Source organism: Anas acuta, chromosome 5 (assembly GCF_963932015.1).
Source record: "Anas acuta chromosome 5, bAnaAcu1.1, whole genome shotgun sequence".
Classification (NCBI taxonomy): Eukaryota; Metazoa; Chordata; class Aves; order Anseriformes; family Anatidae; genus Anas; species Anas acuta.
In genome coordinates, this window is record NC_088983.1 from 44,733,201 (window position 1) to 44,754,747 (window position 21,547).

The 21,547-nt window shown below is 35.5% G+C and overlaps 1 protein-coding gene across 9 annotated transcripts in view; it reads left to right on the top strand.

The window, feature by feature from the left end:
• Window positions 1-21,547, top strand: part of AKAP6 (A-kinase anchoring protein 6) — a 284,618-nt gene that overhangs the window by 239,448 nt on the left and 23,623 nt on the right. For all 9 annotated transcript variants that reach the window (XM_068684445.1, XM_068684446.1, XM_068684447.1 and 6 more), the window contains one exon: window positions 10,921-11,136. In XM_068684445.1, coding sequence (XP_068540546.1) covers window positions 10,921-11,136 — 216 coding nt within the window. The remainder of the gene's footprint in view (window positions 1-10,920; window positions 11,137-21,547) is intronic.

The window sequence follows — 21,547 nt, forward strand, 5'->3', positions numbered from 1 at the left end:
ATAGGATAAAGTAGTTTAGCTTTAGATACCTACACTGTAGAGATCTGGTCTGAGCTTCCTTTATAGTAATTGGAAAGAAATAAGGACTTTTGGGATGCAATTAATTTGTCCTGTTTTAGATGTCTGGCTGCAGAGAAGGCAAACTGTACTTCAGAATACCTGCTTCTAAATGATTACTTCAGTCATCAAGTTCTCCATTTGATCAGATAAATTCCACTCAAGGAATCATCAGGAATATCTTTATGACTTGAGGGACTTGAAGATGTTGAGCCAACTGCAGAAGGTTGACTGCTAATATCTGTGTGGTTCCTCCCCACTAAGTACTGGCTCATTTCTTTCTCAGTAAAGTTTAGCCCCAGTTTTTCTCAGCCCTTTGGAGCATGCATCGGGGTGCTTATCTGAGTCATTTTGTTCTTGTTAACTGGAACTGATGGGGAGGCAATGTGGCTGAGGAATACTTGTCTCTATCTTCCATACTGTACTGGAATAGTTTGCATTTAATTCTCATGTAATGAGTAGGCTGACTCAAGCTGAGTGAAACAAAAGATATCCTCATGTACAGAGATAGCAGTTCCAGATCAGCCACTACAAAGTAAAACCTACAATTTTGTAGTGACAAAATGGCTTACAGTTCCTTTCCCAGCCTTTTTTGTCATTGGTATCTGAAGTCCTTGGGCTACATTTTCCCTCACAGTAATGGTCTCTTGAAGAGTCAGTTGTGTGGAAGTGAAAATAGCTGACTTGGCTTCTTTTGAGAGAACATTCTCAGTTTCATCACTTATTGTTGTCATTATCATTGAAGATACAATTGATTTTCTTCTTTTGACCCACCCAAATGACTCCTTGAAAATGCAACTGCTTATTCTCTTGCTATTGCCTTGGAGATCTATTTACTGCAAAACCAGAAACTTCCTCTTCAATTACTATCAACTTGGAAAAGGAAAAGGAGAATGAAAAGAAAGCAAAAGATGACAAAAGAAAAAGAGAATGAAAAAGAGAATGAAATATTTTTCCTGAAAACAGGCCAAGATTATGTTGCACTAATTTACAGTGCAAGTGAAAAGTGAGGGTCTTCGCTTGGCTTCTAAGGTGTTTTTTTATTTTTTATTTTTTTTAGTGATAACATGTAGAAAAAGTAGTACAGTACAGACTGGAAATATAAGAGAATTAACAAAAAATCACTGTACTGTCTCCATTAAGGTCCACTTTGTACTGCTGCATGTGATTATATGATTTATTTGGTTATCTATGAATGCCCCCTTGGAGCCATCGCATTGCATTTTCTGGTGCAAATCTCTCCAATATTAGTGGATTATTGATTGAATTGTGTTCTCTGGAGCCATTAAATCCTACTAATGAGGTTTTTCTTTAATCGGTGGATAATTGACCTAGTAGACCGTTGCCTAATTTTGGTTTCAGTACATAGGAGGTTTCCCAAGTTTCATCTTTGCATGTAAGTTAATAGGTCATTGTCCCAGTAGAGAATAGTATTATAGACTGTAGTAATACCTTTACTCACGCTAAAAATAATTTCATACTGCCAGGAAATCCATTGATTTTAGTAGAATTATTTGCAAGGTAAAGAGTAATTCAGGATGAGTAAGAATATGAGTGTTAAAAGAACAGGACTTCAGTATGTACACTGAAGTGTTATTGCAATCCCTATCAGGTATATTATGTATCATAAGTATGAGATGTCTGTCAGGAATGGGATTTGCAGACGGGCAACGTATTACTAGAGACAGCGGAGTGGCTTAGATTATGCCTGCTGCATACAGTCAATGGAGAAAGAAAGTATGTGAATTCCTGTCCTTAGGAGAATGATTGCCTTACTGCTCTGTTAGGAAAGCACTGCATTGCCACACCTCAGAATGAGACTGAAGGCCTGGCCCCTATTCTGATGGATTTTCTGTGTGTTTCACCAACCGCTGGCAATGCGGTATCATTTGTAGTGTACCACCTTCCTTTTACTGTGGTGATGCTTATTTTCACATTCTGAGCACAAAAATGCAATGTCATAATGTTCTCTATTCTGAGCATCAGTGAAGGAAACACAGCCTGTTTCGTGCCTTCTTTGTTTTTGTCATACCTAGCCTCCTCATCCCAATCCTGTTTGTCCAGGCAATGGAAGAATGGCAGTTGAAGGTGCAATAAAACAACTAATGCTGAGCCTCTAACACCACCATACACAGTCACCTCATCGAGGTGTTTGGCTTTTGGCAGTGTCTAGCTTTTTGACTCCCATTCACTGTTCATCTTGACCACATCACCTGCTCCTGCCCTCCATTCTAATTCCAGCCTTCTTATAACCCTGGGGCTAACCTGTGGATGTCACAGTCATGGCTGCCTGAGTTGTGTAAGAAGCAAGTTAATGTTAATTTAAAACTTTATGCAAACATTTGCTTAAAACTTATTTCTGCAAATTAAATACTGAATTAGCCTAGCCTATTTAAAATACGAATCTGAGCCTACTTCAGTGCAATGCTGGCTGACTCTGATGCAAGTAACCTCTCTTGTAAGGCACTTTTAGTTTTGTCTTAGGCTGAAATTAGAAAAAACAAGTGCGTGTGTTTATGTATTCATGATTAAGACATGGCAAAACGATGAACATAATGATTTTATCTTTTAATGACATCCATTCTGAGATGTGTTGCTTTTTTGAAATAAGATGAGGAACTCCATTTCTAGAGATGCCTGCTTGTTGTCATTGTGCATGTACAGATGCACATGAAAGCACCATATCTTTTCCTCTGTTTACCTCTGAACAGCTCAAGCTGTACAGTTTTGAATCCAGGCTAAATTTGCTTCACTGACACAAGAAAAGAGCCAACAGAAATCTCTTTTTCCTTACTCATTAGTTGTGTTTATTTTCCCTTTACTGTCACCTTGCCTGGCCTGAAGTCTCCAAAAGATTAGTCCAATTTATTTTATGTTCACTGCTGTCCCATAAAAAGGTAATACCAATACACTGCAGGATGCTTTTCTCCTGTAATTCAGAATAGGTTAAATTCTCACTACATTTTGGAATATGCCAGGCCAATTGCACAAAGACAGCAAAAATGTATGTCTACCATTGGTGGGGGAACTGAATAAAAAAGGGATTAAGTACAATATCAACACCTGAACCTCAGCCAGAGGGCTACAGGTGTTGATGCATCTCCATGCAGGAAACTTTTCCTTTAAAACCTGTTATGTAGGTCTGAGTCAGGATACAAAGTTTTAATAGTTCATTAAAGATGGCTGAAATTGATACCTAACAGTTTTTAGCCAATTGGAGGGTTTCTTTGCCTCTAATGTGTGACGTATGTTGATAAATATCTTGATTTCTTCTAAACTGTAATTCTAAGTGAATTCCAACAACTGGAAGTAAAGTTGAGCTTCATTTATGCCACACTGGATTTTGTAAGGTTTTTGCTTGTACATTAAGTTGTTTCTTCTCTTGAATTTCAACACAAGCTCATTTGAAACTCTGCCTAGTGTGGTTATCTAGCAAAAATCTCAAGTTTGTAATGTCCACTACAGGCAAATGATTTTTTGGGTAGCGTGGTTTAGGATTCATCACAAAAGCAAAACACAGTCCCAATATTTATCATACCTGTCTGATGTTCTCCCTACTTTTATTTTAGCATTTTCTGGGGGAAAAAAAAAAAAAAAAAAAAGACCCAGAGAGAACTTCTCAAACTGAATGAAAAGAGGGCACGAACTGAATGGATTTATAAACACAAACAGTGCCAGAGTAGAAAAATGGATCCTCCTGCCATCATGTCTGGCTTCTCTGTCTGAATGACTTGGCTTATCCCCTGGAACTAAGTTAACCCCAACTTTGCCATAGGTAGTAAGTAGCTCTAAAATAGTTGTGGAAATGAATCTAATTAATCCCCTATCTCAAACACAAAAAAATAAGGCTTGGAAACTGTATGCTGTATTTCAATAAGAAAAATACATTTACATCCAAAACTGTTTTTCTTTTATTTTTAAAAGTTACCTTCCTGTAATTGCATGCTAGTTTAGAGCTAAGATAGGAGCATCTTTACAATAATGGGCACTTTTTTAACAGATTATTGCCAAAAGTGCATTCTTTATTCCAGAGAGACACTGTAATAGATACCAGCTCTTTAGTAATGATACAAGCAATCTGTAAGCTATTATAGTTTCTTTTATAGTAACTTAATCTTCATATTGTTTTATATGTCTGGAATTTTAATAGTGTTTTTAATTTATGAAGAGAAGTATATTACGTATTACTAGTTACATGGGAATATGAGCTAAATATCAGACCATTCAACAATATTCTTACAAACAAATATTTTGAAACAAGCACAAGGAATATAACAAAGAAATTAAAGACTGCTGTATAGATATAATAGCAGCTTTTATGGACTAAGACCAGAAGCATTTATTCTGGATTGTTAGTTTTTTTTGTTGTTTGTTTGTTTTTTCTTTGATGCATTTACTGTACTTGTGAAGAAAAATGGAAAAAAACAACACAGGTACTCGTAGAAGGCTATTTAAAAAAATAAATATTGTATTTAAAATAATTATATTTACCTAATTAATATGTTTATTTGCATTATTGATTACAAATAAATAAAAATTCCCTTGTACTATTTTAAAGATAGTTAAATGAATGAATTAAGAATTAACCCAAATCTACTAAGTACTAGATCATACATAAAATACAAGCTCTGGTGTAGATTCTTGAAGTCACTGTAAGACTGAAATAGTTTTTTAGATCATAGCCGTTTTCAAGTGTGTTGGAATACACACAGTTCACAAGGAATATGGTGAACTGTACTCAGACTTGGAAGAGAGATAATGTAACACTGCAAAGCAGAGAGAAATGATCGGTGTAGCAATTTAGTGGTTGTAATGATATTAAAAACAGGGCTTTGAAATAAAAAGAAACAGTTCACTGTTTTGAAAGAAGTCATAGTCTACTTTAAACTGTCATTCTGTATTTCTGACTTGCAATTAGGTGATATTTCTGAAGTGTCAGTCCTAGATTCTGTTGTCACCATCATCATAATAAAATGTGACAGCAAAGATATTATATCAATACTTTTTCCATAATTAGCATTAAAGATGTCTCAAGGGTTAAGTACAAAGGTTTTCCACTGAATGGTCTGTAAGCCTTGTGCCTTTAAAATCTTTTAATATAGCCAAGACTGGTGACAACCAGGAGACAAATCTATGAACAAACCCGTTTGGAGAGAATAGTTTTGTGGTGTGTGATGTATGTTACGTAAATGAGCTTATTAGGACTCTCATCTATTTTATTATTGGTGCCCAATTTAATAGAGGCATTTAAAAAACAATATTTCTGCCTGACTCCTTGAAATGAAGAAGATACATTGATATAATTGAGAGCAAATGATTGCATGTTGTGCCATTTAATCATGTCATTTTTCAATTGCTGCTTTTTGCACTTCACTGCATACTTATAGAATATTTAGCTTCAGTATAGATTAAGTCCCACAGTCTGCAACTGAGTAGAGTTCCAATATTAGGTGACATTTTCTTTTAACCTTGAAGTCAGCAAAAGCACCCAGGTTTGGCAGTATTTTTCTGAAAGATGGCAAGTCATCATTCACTTCCTATCTTTGTCTTTTGGCATTTTTGAGGAATTACTTTCTTATTAATAACGTTTTTTGGAGTTACTGTTTTTCATTCAGTAACAAAGAGTTTTATTTCACCAAATGTCTTGTAAGAGTGAAATTTGAAATACACAGATGCATCACCCCTAACAAGGGAATGTCCTACAGGCATTGCTGTTTTACAGAAAAAGCTAAAAACTAAATTTTGCCAAGTATTTGCAAGCATATTTTTTCTTGTTTTCCCCTTTTATTATGTATTAGTGATGTTAATCATGATTCTTAAAGTTTTATGTTGAAAACCAAAGTGCTGTGCTAGCCAAAAATCAGATACAAAGACGCAAATTCCGTCTTTTAAGAGTTGTTTGATTGTTATACTGAGAAGGGCAGTTTCCTTTCTCAGATTTTGCCTTTTATTTCTGTATATGATTGCTGAACAACAGATCAATCATTTCATCTTCCTATCATCTTCCATTAGGTGACAACAGATGCAATAGGAAGGGTATCATTCCCTTTCACACAAACTTATGTCCTGTAGCAAGGAGAAAGAGTAAGCCTTTAAGAGACCAAGGTTAGACAGAAACTTCCTCTTAGAGTGGATCATTCCAGATTTATCTGCAGTGGAGCTTCTTTCATTTTCCTAAACACATTAGGTATTCCCCATATGTAGAAACACAACAGAAAGCTAGGAATAACATCAGTCTCAATATACATTGGCATTTCTTCTGAACTTGAATGTACAAAATTAATGTAAAATTATTCCATGTAGGTTAACATGCATCATCTTCCAACGTTGTTTCAAAGCCTTTCCTGCATGGACCTCATATATCCCTCAGTGTAGAGCAAAAGCAAGAAAGACAGAAATGGTTGAAAGAAATTCAGATCACTTAAAAATGATTTCCACAAACAATATGTAACAAATGGTACTATGAAAATCATATCTAAACATGTTATGTGATAATTATATGTGGATTATGCAGGTTTAAATTAACTAAACTAATTTCAAATTCTTAAACTGTATTTAGGTACAAGTCCCACTGAGTTCACTGAGAACCTTAGTGTTATTAAACAACCAATATTAAACATCTGCTCAAGAACCTTGATGAAAGTGGTTTGGTGGCCAAGTCATCTACCATGTAGTGTAAGAAGAAAGCCTATTTCCGAACCATGTCCTTCATTCATGTGGAAGGGGTGGTGCTTTGCACCTCAGGCACTGATGCACTGCAGGAAGGCTGCAGATTGAGGCTTGGAGGACTCTAATATTCCCCAGCTTCCCACCATTCTATGCCTCCTACATCCTCTGGCATTGCTTAAAACTGCATAAATGTTTCTGGTCACACCTTGTCCTTCAGAGTCATACAGAACACCTTGTGGCCGAATCATGGTACTTCCATCCCCACAGATAGTGCTGTTAGCCCATGGCTTGGAAGGAGTGTTTGATGTCATTTGACTCGGCAGGGGCTTTTCCACATGATTTAAGGCATGGTATTAACAAGCTGTGAAAGTAGTTTCAGCTAGCCCTTTTTAGCTATGCGGGTGATAACTTCAAAGCACTGAAAATAGTCAGAGGGAAGAAAAATCTCCCAAGATTTTAGCAGCAGAGATAGGAATCCTCAGGATGGGAAAACATGACTTGCAATAACGTTATAATGAATAACACCTCAATGTTACCAGGGTATCTGTTGCAAAGCAAAGGACTCAGACACAAAGTCAGGTTCATACATGGCAGCTGCAGTTACTGTGTACGCTCAGCCTGCAGCAAACAAAGTTGTATATGTTAATTTAAGTCTCACTGCAGACGATACAAGTTAATGTGTTTCTCCCACATTTGCAATGGTTTGGATTGTATTTACAGCTAGTACAGCTCAACAGATGCATGATAGCGTGAGGAGCCACAGTTGAATGTACCTCATCTCTTAGTCTGTATTCCAGCAAAACTTTTGCACACACAGGAGCCTAAATGATACTCCACAGTCTACTGTTAGATCATTTCATAATTTTCTGAACTGTCAAGTACCCAATCGCTTACCACAGCAGCTGTAGTCATGCAGCTAAAGCTTCTATGGTAGAGATGCTCTGTGTAATCTGTCAGATTTTTTTTTCTTTCTATGCTTTTTTTTTTTTTTTTTAATTTATCATGAATTATAGCTGTTAATTCGTGATGCAGAATGATGTACCTTGCAAATAAGTAATGTAACTGTGGTCCTGGAAACATACTTCGGATGTACAATTTCCCTACTGGTTTTTATACAAGCATGCCATTTTAACAACAGCAGATCATGGATGGATATACAACACTGTGAGGTGTCATGACATAGGATACAGAAAATTATTGTGTCCCTTTAGGACATTGTATACCAGACCATAATACTGCTTAGATTCATTATTGCTACTGTCATTATATAGGGTTTAAAGATGTCTTAACATGATTAAATTCTCTGGCTTTTAAAGTATTGTTGCTATAGCCAACTCTTTCAACACGCTGTTATATACAAGCACTTAATTCTTCTCCTGTTTAATATTAACCATAATATCACATAATAAAATTGAAACAAAAGTGCCATAGGCCTAATTGTACTGTCACAGCCATGTAAATCAGAAATAGCTTCAGTAAAGCTACTGTTATTAGACTGGTGTAAAATTGATGTAAATTAAAAATGACTCAGATCCTGTAGCTCTGTGTGCTAACACAGTGTAAAGGCCTCACTTAAATTCCCATATAATAGCTTATGAGTTAAATACTTCTTACCTCATCATATGGTATTGTATCAAAAATGAACAATATTTTTAAGGGATGACATAATCAGATTGATCAAGGTAAGTTAGTGATCAAGGTAAGTTAATGATATGGGGCCAGATTCTGTGTTGACTTCCATGAAGTTAATGCATATCTATATAAACTTGATTGCCATCAGTATGTATCTTACCATGACTTCCATAAAACTGAATTTCTTAGCTGATATACAGTATAAAGTAAGAACCATGAGTTTATCTTTTGTCAGGGCTTCCCCCCCATTCTTTTTTTTTTCTTCTGATGTGATGTTAGGCTAATGAACAGAATCAGAAGGGAAATGTGTCAGGCATGGTGGTTACATAAAGAACTGTGTAGGAAGCTAGTAATGAACTCTAGGAAAATAAATAAGGGCAAGTTCAGGAAATGTAAGTGAAAATGCAGCTCTGGTATAAATTGAATAATAAAATTCCTGGTCATATTTTGCCATAAATAGTGGTTTGGGAATTTGTCATTCACCTTATTTAAAATTCAGAAATATTAAAGGTACAGAGTTCTCTCATTATAGAAGTAATAGAATTCCAGCTATTACGGAGTTAGGGTAATTTACATTGCTATAGAATGCATTATATCAGTAAGTGGAACATCTGTATGAAATGTCCACCTGCTGATATACTACTCAGTGTACTTTACAATGAAATGTACTTAATCATTTTAAGACGTCTTCTAATGAAGCCTTATCAGGATTAACATTTTGAACACAAATACTTTTAGGCATTAAAACTTCTGCCTTAAATGAGATTGCATTGTCTTGTTTACCCTTGTTGATTAATAAGCAATCTGTTAACTGTTAGAATGGCCCAATTGTGCCAGTAAAAGTAGATTAGTAATTCAGCTATGTTTGTGGGTTTAATCATCATTTCTCTTGAAGGCTTTGAATAAAAAAATCACTTGTACACTACCCGTAGGCAAAGAAAGGATATATATTTTTAGATGTGTATACCACTGTTTTGCTTGTAGCTTAATGCTATTGATCAAACACACACTTCCAGAAGCAAAATATTCTGTAGATGTACAATATTTCTAAGTAGACCTTCCAATTTTTAACATATAAGTGTTATGAAAATTTGGAACTTAAATTCACATGCTATATACTGTTATTGTTTTCCTAGTAAAATTCAGGAGGACATGTCTTGACTGCTTACCAGTAAACAGTTTTGAACAGCTTTGAGAGCTCTGGTTGCTTTTTAAATTTCTATTTATTTATTTATTTATTTATTGCTTCTTATGCTTAACTGGAAGTTTAAAGGCAAATACCCTGTCTTCAGAAAAGATGGTAGTTGAGATTTTCTCATAGGGTCATGCACTTTCATCTGTGGCATCCCACAGAGGGAACCAGATGTTGGCAAGTTACAATTTAAATTATCTGGAAAGCTCCCATGTGTGGAGCATAGTCCCATTAAATTCAGGAGTAGCACAGGCCTCCAACAATAGTTGTATACTTGAGCCATGCAATGCTATAAAATTATAGGGTCTTGGAAGATGGCCTGAAGTAGTCATCCTCAGAAGTATTTGTGCCTTGTGTACCCTGGCTTTGTAGATATTATTATAAAAACACATTATGAGTCAAATCCCGGTTTGATATTGAGTGACTATAATGTGTAATTGTGTTTGTATATGAAACTGTGCTCAGAAGCACCCCATGCCATTACTGCTTCCGGGTGGTAGATCTCTAGCTTTGGCATGTAAGATGCATTATTTATATTGCTATTCAATGAGACTCTCAGTGTAGTTATTTAGGTTTCTGGCATATAACCAGCATATCCTGGCTCCCATCAATATTCAGCAATATTAGGGCTTAGTGATTGTCTCCCATCATGCAGTTCACATCAGACTGCATTCTTTGTGGCACTGGAGTCTGTATGATGAAATAAATGCAATGAATAACCCATATTTGAGAGGGATACAGTTATCATAGTGTTCCTAAATTTACTTGAATATAGAAATACCCTGGAAATATTTTATGATAGCAAAAAACATGTGTAAAGAATTTTATAGTGACCTCTCTACTCTCCTTTCTTAAGGTTTCTCCTCTGACAGGGCGCATATGAGCCATGACTTCTATTGCTTTTTTGTTTTGTTTTGTTTTGTTTTCTGAGAAGTATATGTGTGTATACACACACTATATATATGTAGTATATATATATATATTCTCATTGCATTAATACTGATTTTTTTCTTTTTTTTTTTCTGAAGTATTTCTGAAGTTGATTACTGTCAAGGTAACTTGTTTCAGGTGTGTCCCAACTGAATGGAAAAAAAGGAAGAATAAACCAGTGTACACCATAACACTTTCAACATTATTGAGACAGTTAGCTATGTATGGCATTTGTTTGAAGAAGACTGAAAGTAGCTTTACTCCTTCTATGCAATTAAGATTGTGTTTATCTGAAAATAAAACACTCAGCTGTGGCACTAAGTATGGGAATTTATGGAAGAGCTGAAAAAACTATTAGCACCATTCGCTATGAGATAATGCTTCATGTTTTCACTTGCAAAGTATTCCACACTGACATCTATCATCTGTCTGTCCTGCAGTCCCTATGCTGTGAGATCAAACAGAGACGTCGTGGGGTAGCCTCAGTGCTGCGATTATGCCAGCACCTCCTGGATGACCAGGAGACCTGCAACCTAAATGCAGATCACCAGTCCATGCAGTTGATAATTGTAAACCTTGAGAGGAGGTGGGAAGCCATTGTCATGCAAGCTGTCCAGTGGCAAACAAGGCTACAGAAGAGATTGGAAAAAGACTCGGTGAGTGATGTTTACGTTAAAAATATCTCATATAATTTCATTTTTCACCAGAGACATTTTTCAGTGTTAGGCAAGCAAGTTCATCTCAGACTGTTTTCTTCTGTCTGAAGATGCTATTCCCAGTCTCTACTGGCAACATGTGAAGCTTTTTACTTTTTCACAAAACCTTGTATTGTATGGACACCACAGATTAAGAAGATAAATTCACAATATGCATATTCTGTTTGCTGGATATTTAATCTCATCATATCTGATCGTGTTGAGTAATGAAAACAATCAGTGTAAGCCAAGTTTCCCAGTACCTAACAGAATTGGGCACAGAGACGTATTTCATTGATTGTAAATATATTTCAGAAAAAGTATTTTCTGTGTAAGTAAGGCTGGTTTTAATTAGTATCCCAGCAGTAGATGTGTATTTCACATAGAATGCCAGGAGTATGTGATTAATATATAAATCTGTATTATTTGAATATAAGTAAAATGCATTAATTTGCTTTTATCTCATGGAAATGATTCCTAAGAGGCAAAATAGCACTCTGCTTAAACCATCCATTAATGGCATAAATTAGACATTTTTTTTACAGCATAAACTATACTACAATGCAGTATCTACATTTAAACAATAAACCATAGGGGGGACAAAGTAATCCCTACTGTAACACCATTGGCTGTAATGGATGAATTGGCTCAGCATGTTCTGTGGTTCTGTCATAATGCTGAAGTCTGTATACCGGAGCCACATTGACAGCAGTAATAACCCTATGTAGTGCATATACTGAAGAGCCTTGATGAGATTTGTGACAAGTGACAAGCTTACATATTTTTTTAGGTTTATATCAAACAAATAAAAGAAAAAAAATACTTGACACATACTTCCTGACAATTGTCTAACACTATTTCTGACTAACACTAAGTAGGGAAATATTACTTTTGACTTCTTTTTGTTAAAGTTCCTTTAAAGAAATAACAGAAGCTGTATTTCTCTTGGAGTTGTTTGTTTGTGTTAGTGTAATATTAAAATATACAATACAGTGTTTAGAAAAACTGGCAGCTCCCGAATGAAAATACTATCAGTCTAAACCAGCCAAGAAATAGTGAGTCAGTGAGGAAGATGCTGTAGAGAAGTGAAGTGTTGAAGGTAATAATAATCTGCTGTCTACATACCTTTATCAGATGTTATAAAGCAGGAGTGCTCCTCTGTCTGTTTGGTTTATTAACTGATTTGTTTTAGGTAGCAAGGTAGAAATGTGCCTTGAGGGAGAAGTAGGGTTTAAATTATCTTTCAGGACAAGTCAAAAGCGGCATGTATGAGGGAGCTGAGAAGAAAGACGTCATTGAAAAACAGACGGAGTGGCAAGGCTGGTGTTATGAGCATGAAAGTAGTCAGCTGATAATCTAAGTGTGGTAATTGAGGAGAGTTAGTTAAGCACTTAAAAATTTGATCTGATTGGAAGAAGTGTAAAAAGCTGATGAAGATGCATGTGATTGTACAAGGGTATGGAGAAAACCAAATATATTTTTTTCAGCCTTTCTGTAGACATGTATGTGTGAAGAGGGAAGTATTGACCTCAAAGGAAACTATTGGAAAAAAAGATATCAACTGTATGACCAGTGAAAAAATGTCAAATCTTAATGATGCTAAGAGTAATGATTCTCTCACTTCATAGAGCTAGTGAGAGCGAGGTGTAGATGTCACAGCTGATCCAGATTACCAGACTAAGAGGAAGGATGGTGATACTGACAGAGCATGAAGAAAAGAGGAGTTTGAGAAGGAGAGAGCAAGGATTCAATTTTGACTGTGCTTAGTTTATGTTAATGGCCACTAAGGAGGAGTTATTTAACAGAAAGGCAGAAGAGTAGGGTTAGATGTACCAGAGTTTACCTGAACCCTCTGTTCAGAGATGAGAACTACAGGTATGTGAGTGTATATTATTATCTAAAAAGGAGAAAGAGAAGTAGGTAAGGAGAAAGGCTTGTTGGAGTCCAGTAAAAAGCAGAAGGCTAAGGAAGAAGGACAAGCAAAGAAACACAGAGGAAGTAGAAGAAGAATCTAGGAAGCAAAGAAATCCAAAGCAGTAACTTGTTGAGAATCTGATCAGCCAGAGTCAAAAGTAAAACAGAAGCTGGTAAAATAAAGGTCATGAGAAAATGTTAGAGAAATTTCAGTGAAATGAAAGGAAGAAACATAATTAGTGAGGAGCCAGAATGAAGCTGAATAGAAATTGGAGGTAGGAGTTTTAAACAATACATTCATATTTCAATGAGAAGAAAGTCAAGAAATAAAAGAAGACAAATGCCATCTCATCAGTGACAGAAAGACAGCATTCAAGCAGTAGAAAAACTAGTTGAATTCTGGAGCTTCAAGAGCAAGTATGTACAGTATTGCAACAACCAAACTGAAAAATAGTTCTTAAAATTCTGAATTTTGGTTGCTAAAGGATTATTCTGTGTTAGGTCTATAACTAACTGTCCAAGAGAGATGGGACTGGGTTTCTGCTATATTTTTCTGAAAGGTAAGGTACACAGAGGTGATGAATTACTTTTTTAATCTACAAAGCCTATAATTTCATTGCAGTAAATATATCTGTTCTACTGAACTTAGGGCAGGAACAAATTGCAACTGTGAGATAGCTTAGAGAGGGCTGAACAGAGGTCCAAGTTGCTGTAGTGAAAGCCTACTATCTCCTTTTGCATATGAGCACCTGCCTTGTGGAAGCAGTCTGCTTTTTGTAGCTGTCATTACTATAAATAAGCTGTTATGTGCTAATTAGAGCTTGGTGCTGCTCTTACAGCAGGAGTGGAGTCTTGTGTTTCTGTGTGGGACGCAATCGATCGGGAGTTGAGGCATAGTGTTCAAGTACTGCAGTTTGCTTGATGTCCCAGTGCTTGGAACTTCACAAGGTGCATGCCGCTTTGTTCCCACTTTGCCTGAGGGAGTCTGGAATTATTTGCTGGTCTGAGTTGTCTTTCACTGTACAGGGGGTGTAGTGTTCTTTCTGCTCAGAAATGGATGCCATTAAGAGCTATCATGATGCTCATTTAATTTTCAGTGTGGGTTGTTTTGTTTTGGAACCTCTCATTCTAGGCTTATATTTAATAACATAATTCTTTGAAGTGTGTCAGGATCTACAAATTTCTCATGTTGATAAAACTATCTGTATTCTCAACATTTAAGGATGCCCAAGCCACTACAGGATTCAGGTTTCTTTGTCTTCCCTGGCCAGAGTTGGCTTGTTCTAGCCCTCCTTTTCACTCAGTTCCTGTGTAGTCATTTCTTGGGTAGGTACCAGGACTGTTTCTTCTGCTTCCCTATCTCTCTGTATTTGATGGTGTGCCAGTCTTGGCACATAAACAGTATCCCTTGGTAACAAGTCTTTATTTGTGGTTGCCCACAAAGTACTGTAATTTATGAAAACAAATGAGATGTTTTTATACCCTGATGGCATCTGACTCATTTACGGCATCTGACTCGCTGACAGTAAATAAGATAGCCCAAATTATTTTATTGCATTACAGAAGTGCAGGAGTCACTTGCATCTTCTACTCTGTTCTTAATTTGTGTACTGGGATCTTCCTTTGTCCTGTTTCCGTCCCCAGTCACTTATCTGAACTACTTATATCATTGCAAATGTATGCTGGAACTAACCATAAAAGGGTTTAAATTTCTTTTGAATACCTTGTCTTCATTGATGTTTTTCAACAGTGTTTAATTTTCCTCAACCTTTGTAAGAGCAGGCACCATAAATTTATAAATAACAAGAGATTAACATGTACTAAACCACCTATAGTCTGGTAAAAGATGTCCTTCTAAATAGCCTAAAGTTATGTTTAAAAGCTGAAATTATCAATAAGAATCACCCCAGAAGGATGAAATGTGGTTAGATTCGGTAGGTTAATCTTGCTAAAAAGAATGAGGTATTCATATAGTGAAAAAAAAAAAGAAAGATTACTTTTAAAAAACAGTAGACACTTGTCTTTTACTGGAAGCAGTCCTAATCTGTTTTAGCAAAAGAGGTTTTTATCTCCCCCATCTGTTTTTTTGTGGTAAATTCTTTTCCCCCTGATTTATCATTCCATAGTTTGCTGGTATAATGTTATCTGTCACTAAATTTTAGCTTCAGAATTACACAGATGACTTTCAGTTTGCCTAACAAGACCCTGCTGGCAATCATCTTAAAAGAAAAAGGAGTCTGTCTGGCAATTGCAACAGCAATAGCAACAATCTTTAGTCAACTAAACCCAAAACTGCCATCTAAAATTCCTGCTCAACAGCTGGAGAAGCTTTAACTCTCTATGCACTTTCCTTTAGAGGGTCTAGTCTACATGAAAGAACACGGAACAGTTAAAAAAAAGGATTTGAGACAGACTCAGTCACGGTCATGCCCATGAGTTTACAACAGCTAAGTCAAAGTGGGAATATGTAAGCTGTTTTATGCAATTTTGTTGATTATTTGCTCAGCCAACAATATACCCAGTTTCAGTTATGCATCTAGCCTCAGTGAATTTTTCCACTAGCCACAGATGTTCACAGTTTGATGTCCTGTCCAGGTCAGATATGTCTCTATGTAAGAATTCACAACGAGGTGACTATTGGTATTCACTTTCCTGGGACTGTTTTATTGATACTGGAGTTCATGTAACTGATGTACAACTATGGCTCACATAGAGACAAGAATGTGTTTTCTAATGGATTTTATTTCTGAAGTTGCAATTGAATTCCTACCTCTTTGGTGACTAGAGAAACTGCTTTTTTTCTCCAGACTGCTTATTCACTGAATGAGAAAGGTATCTGTTTTACGGAGCAGACAATCTATTTTCTAATGCAACAGAGAGGGCCAATTATTGAAGGAACAGTATTAATCACGCTTTTAAAATGGAGATTTTGAGCTAAAATAATTTGGATAGAGGTGCTGTAATTCTCACATCATCCAGAAAGTATTTGAAATAGTCATGTCTTTCATGATTTAGTCTACCACTATGCTCCATGAAACTTTTAAATTTTTTTCTTTTTCACCGAAGTCATCCTGCACACTACATTGTATGTCCAGCAAAAAATCCATCTGTATTGGCTGGAAAGTATGCTGTACATCCAGCCACATAATTGAAAATAATAAGGCCACAATAAATGGGATGGCCTTGGGGTATAACACCCGAGGGATTCAATTGGTGTCGCTTTGCATCAATGTCCATGCATCATGGTAATTGAGGTAACATAACCAATTACCACATTTTAATTAGAGTTGTAAGGACTTGGGAAAATCTGCAATGGTGAGACAGCTCACTTTAATAAAAAAAAAAAAAAAAAAAAAAAGGCAACTCAATTTTTACCACAAGTTTGTTTCTTGGGTGTTTGTTTCTTAGGAAGTAAAAAACTTGTGTAAATCCCTGCTTAGTATTTTTATCAGCATCCTCTTGGTTTCATTATTTATAATTTACTTTGAAAAACAAATTGTTTAAAAATACTATATTGCTTCTGATCAGGTATCTTTATCCCTTTACTCTATTCATCTGTTTTTCTGATCTTTTCTGCAAAAGAAAACAGTTTTAAATAATGCTAGGCATGGTGCTAACTGAAGTCCCCCTCTCAGTACTCTATATTTAATTCACTACTTCAATATTTTTTCAATCCATGGCCTGACACTTGTTCTGAGCTACATAACAATACAAAAAAAACCACCTGCATTCAAAGGTAAAAAAATGTATTGGTCATTGTTCTGTTATTTGTTAGATAGCTCTGCTAAATAAAACTTGGCTTCTGAAGGATTCTAATTTTTTCACAAGCCATTATTTGGCAAGGTGTAGCTTTTACATCTAGCTAAAAATCTTGCATAAAAATGTAGAAAACCAGCAGAAGTGCCTAATACAGCAAAGTAATAAGTGAAGATTGACCTAATTTCCTGAGGAGGGGGCACTGCATGTTTTAAAGTGCTGAATACCTCTTACATGATCTAGCCCTCACATTATTTAATGACTTATGTTTGAAACTTTATAAATTGTTTTTTTTATTATCTATCACAAGTCATTTTTGTTTTGATATTGGACCTCTTCATAGTGTAGTTTTTGACAGTATTTGTATTTGTTTCTGTCAGTCATCTTGTTCTGTTTGTTTTCAACACTGAAGATGGCTTGCTTTGGAGGTTCCTTCCTTAAAAAAATATATATTTTTAAATGAATGGTATATTTGATTGTAGAATCTCTGATGTATCACTCTAACTAGGCTCTGCACCATCCTCATGCTTGAGGTGCTGTACACCTTTCTGCTTCTGGGTGGCATTGCATGTCTGATTTGTGACATGGAATGATTTTCTGTAAGATCTAAATCAGAACTGCATAAACGGTGAACTAAGGTCTAAATTTTTCCTTGACTTTATGAAAGACACTTCATGTTCTTGCAAGAAGTTGTGTATTTCTCTTAATTTTCTTGAAGAACGGCCATAGTGATGATGGCAGCCATTATGGCAGTGTGCAGAGTCCAGATGACCTGTTGAGACTAAAGCTGGTAAAATGCTTCTGGTTTTGCAGATCTCAGTAAAAAATTGCAGACATGGTGGAGCTTAGTAAAAGTTAATTTTTAAAAAATCAGATAAATGTTGTGTTACATTCTGGAGAAAATCTCCCAAGTGGACACCTGCGGTGGTAGCTTTTTAGAGTGAATAAAAATAAACATTAATACATTTTTGTCTTTCCATAGAAGACTCTTTTCCATCCTCAGTGAATGTAAAATTTTCTGTCACAACTAACCATTTTGGGCAACCACCCAGAGGTGGAAGACTCTATGTGACATTATCAATCCAAATTCCAGTCATCTCATCAAGGTGTTCTCTCATCAAGAGAGAGCAAACCCTCAGAGGTAGTCATCTGAGCTCATTGCCACTGAATCAGTCTTTTAGCTGTTGCTCTAATTTTAATTATGTTATGGGAGTCTTTAGTTGTAGGTGTGGTTAGTCATGAAGAGACTGATGGTTAATCCAGGGACCAGAGACTAAGGCATTTCACAGTTTATAGTAGCAGGTCTTGATCACTGTCCACCTCAACTAATTGAAAATACTTACCTGGGATGCATGTTTCTCTTCCAGGAGTCCTTGCTAATTCTGCAGGCCCCTTTAGTTTCTTTGTCCTCTCCAGGGTACTCAACAAACTTTGTAATGTGAAAGGTGAAAGTTACTTTTTTTGTTGTTGTGGGCATGAGCACAGGAAGATAAATGAAATTATATTAGAAGTAAAGGCTATTTTAATGAGAAAATCAATTGCTGCAATACTTAATTATCCCAAGTACCCTTTGATTTTTGTTTTCTCTTGATGAAGCACACAACATTTCTGTGCAGGATCTGAAATTTATTTATTTATTTATTTATTTCAAGATAGGTTTCTTTGTAAGACTAGGAATGCTTCATAGTGGCTGATCATGGTTTTAAACAAAAAGGCTGCAAAAAAGCAAAATAAATAAATTATGTATCACTAGATATGATTTTTAAACCAAATATCATTATTTGATCATATATATTTATATACAAATATGTATGTATAACCACTAATCACAGCTCACACTACAGTGTAAAACTGACTTCAGGTATTCAGGGCAGAAAATGTCGTGGTCACAGTGTTACAGGACTAAGTTCCTGGTATTATTATTGGCTCTAAGCATAGTGGCTCAACTGGGTAAAAAATAATGCCTTTAGACTAATGTTTTCAGTAGCATCTTGTGAGCAATCTCCTTCAGTGATTGTCAAGTCTTCTCTTTAAATCACATATACTTCGAATTATTATTTTCTCTATTATGTTACAAAAAGCTATGTGAATGCACTGGCACAGTGCCACAAAATTTTGTATATATTTCTTTTTATTTTTAAAAAGAATTACTTATTTGGATTTTTTTTTTTTAATGTGTGTGTGTGTTCCTTCTTTGGTTAATGCAGTTTTAATCTGTTCAAATGTGATTTCAGAAGGAGAGGAAATTAATGTAGCTTAAAGTTACTTAAACACCTTAAACTGTTATATCCCATATCTCAGGAACTTTCAAGGCTGATCAGTAATGCTGTGTTATCCAGTGAGAAGCTGGAAATATTTTCTTTTGGGAATATACGAGGCTTCTGTGTTCATCCGTGTGGCCGGAAGGTTCTTTTGTTTCTCAGTGATCTATTGGTGACCGTGTTTGTCTGGTGGCATTTTTGAGTTGGGTGAGAGAATTTAATAGCTGGTAGAAAGTTGGGAACACTGCCCCTCTGATTTTTTTTTTTTTTTTTTTTTTTTTTTTTTTTTTTAAGTGGTTGGTGCCTACAAGCCCTCAGAGATTCAGAATGGCAGTGAGGCCATCTAAAATGCCAATTTATTGTTTGCCTTTGTAATTCAACGTATGTTCATGGAAAGTACCGTATCTCCCATGGGTAATGACATTTGATCCTCATTGACAGTGCATTCTGACATGCATTCTCAACATTCTTAAGTTCTTTGCATTTATAGATAATATTGTAAATCCACTTGCCACAATTTTTTATATACATATATTTATCAAGTAATTACAAAAATTCAAATTTTAGGACAGAAGAATTCAATTCTATAAAACCTAGAAATGTGAGGTTTCTAACAATCTAATGGGAAAAGTCAACATCACAGTAACAGGCTTAGGTCTTTATATTGTGGTGGCATGTATTCTACTGATCAAGTGTAAATCTATTTGTCTATTTTTTCTGTATTACACATAAAATAATGGTTGAAAGAGTGTGAGCAAAGCTCTTGCCACAGCTCTGATAGTAAGACACTTCCTGTTTTAGAAACATGTTCATTTGAAATGTAAGATGTATAAAATCTTCAAGTGAGTTTGCAGAAATGATTGGTTTTAGTAGCAAAATATGTAATGTTCAGAAGCTGGGGAGCTGATGTTTCCAGCGCGTGCAGATAGTGAAAGAACTATCATACTCTATTTAAATGGCAAAAATAACTCATTAAAATGAAAGAGGAAAAATGTTTAGTTTTTTTATTTTCAGTGGTAGAGATCACATTTCAGAAGAACTCAGTTCCTATTTAGGCATTTAAGTATAGGGCCAGATATATAAAAGTGTCGAGCTGATAGTGACTCTTGGCATTGTACTGTGTTCAGATTACAGGATGAAGTCAGTATTTTATTCAGGTGCCTAATATTCACTAATTGTAAGATCATGACTCAGGCCTGCATTGTTTAAAAAATTAGACTTAAGAGAAATACAAAAGTCACAAAGTAGTGATTATTGAATTAATTTAATGACTTGGTGCATTGCAACTCTAATGACCCTAGTTCTGCCAGGAATGATACGTGAGTGTGATTGAAGATAATTTTCTGATACTTTGTTTCAAGAGTTCTCAAGAAAAATAATTTTTAGAAAGAGGGGAAGATGCCTCATTTTCTAACAGGTTGTAGAGCAGTTATTTCCATCCTACAAGGGTCTTCGGTATTGGATAATAGGGCCCCAATCCTCCAACCATTATGGAAATGTATTTGAAGGATCTTCAGAAAGTATATGACTAATCAGTGTTTCCTTGTTCATTATTATAGAATGTTATAGGAGGTGCATAAGCTGTAAGCAGAAAGGGATAAAATAAAAAAAAAAAGTGCATGAAAATAAAGTACAGCTATTTACTCTTTGTCTTAACATGAGAAATAACAGGGTACCTCATGAAATTATCAGTCAAGAGATTTAAAACAATCAAAAAGAAATACTATTTTTATGTAGTGTGTAGTAAAAATGTGAAACTTGCTCTTACATGATGTTGTGGATAACAAAAATACAAATGACTTCAGGAAGTAATTAGAGAAATTAATGGAGAAGTCAATCAATGCTTATTAAATTCCTACTCTGAAAGTCCCCACAGTCTGACTTTTCAAATTTTGCATAGCAGCTTCTATGCTAATCTGTTCCTTTAAAACAAACAAACAACCTTGAACATCCACTATGGACCACTGTAGGAGATAAACTCAGATGAATGGACTGTTGATCTTACCCAAAATGGCAGATGCCTTGTGAAAGAACGTGAATTGCAGGCTTAGAGGCCTACCTGTGCAATATTTTCATGTATGGCAAAGCAGTTTCAAGAAATGCCTACAGGGTTTTCATTGTGCTTGTGTTTTGTTTGTTTGTTTGGTTTACTATTTCCAAAAACTAGGATGTAGGCATTTAGCAGGCTGCTTCCACCAGGAGAAAACTTTGCACCCACGTAACAGCTTTTCAAGAGATTTCTAGTACATTTTTTCTGTAAAATACACAGAAAATATAATTTTCTATAACATTTGTGTAATATTTAAATATGGACATACATTTATGTGTCTGAGGTAATACAATATACATTAAATAATAAGATGTAAACCATTAGCAAAGATGATCCGAATTTTATTTCTCTTTACATATAAGGTATTTGTGTCATCAGTGTAGCTCTAATC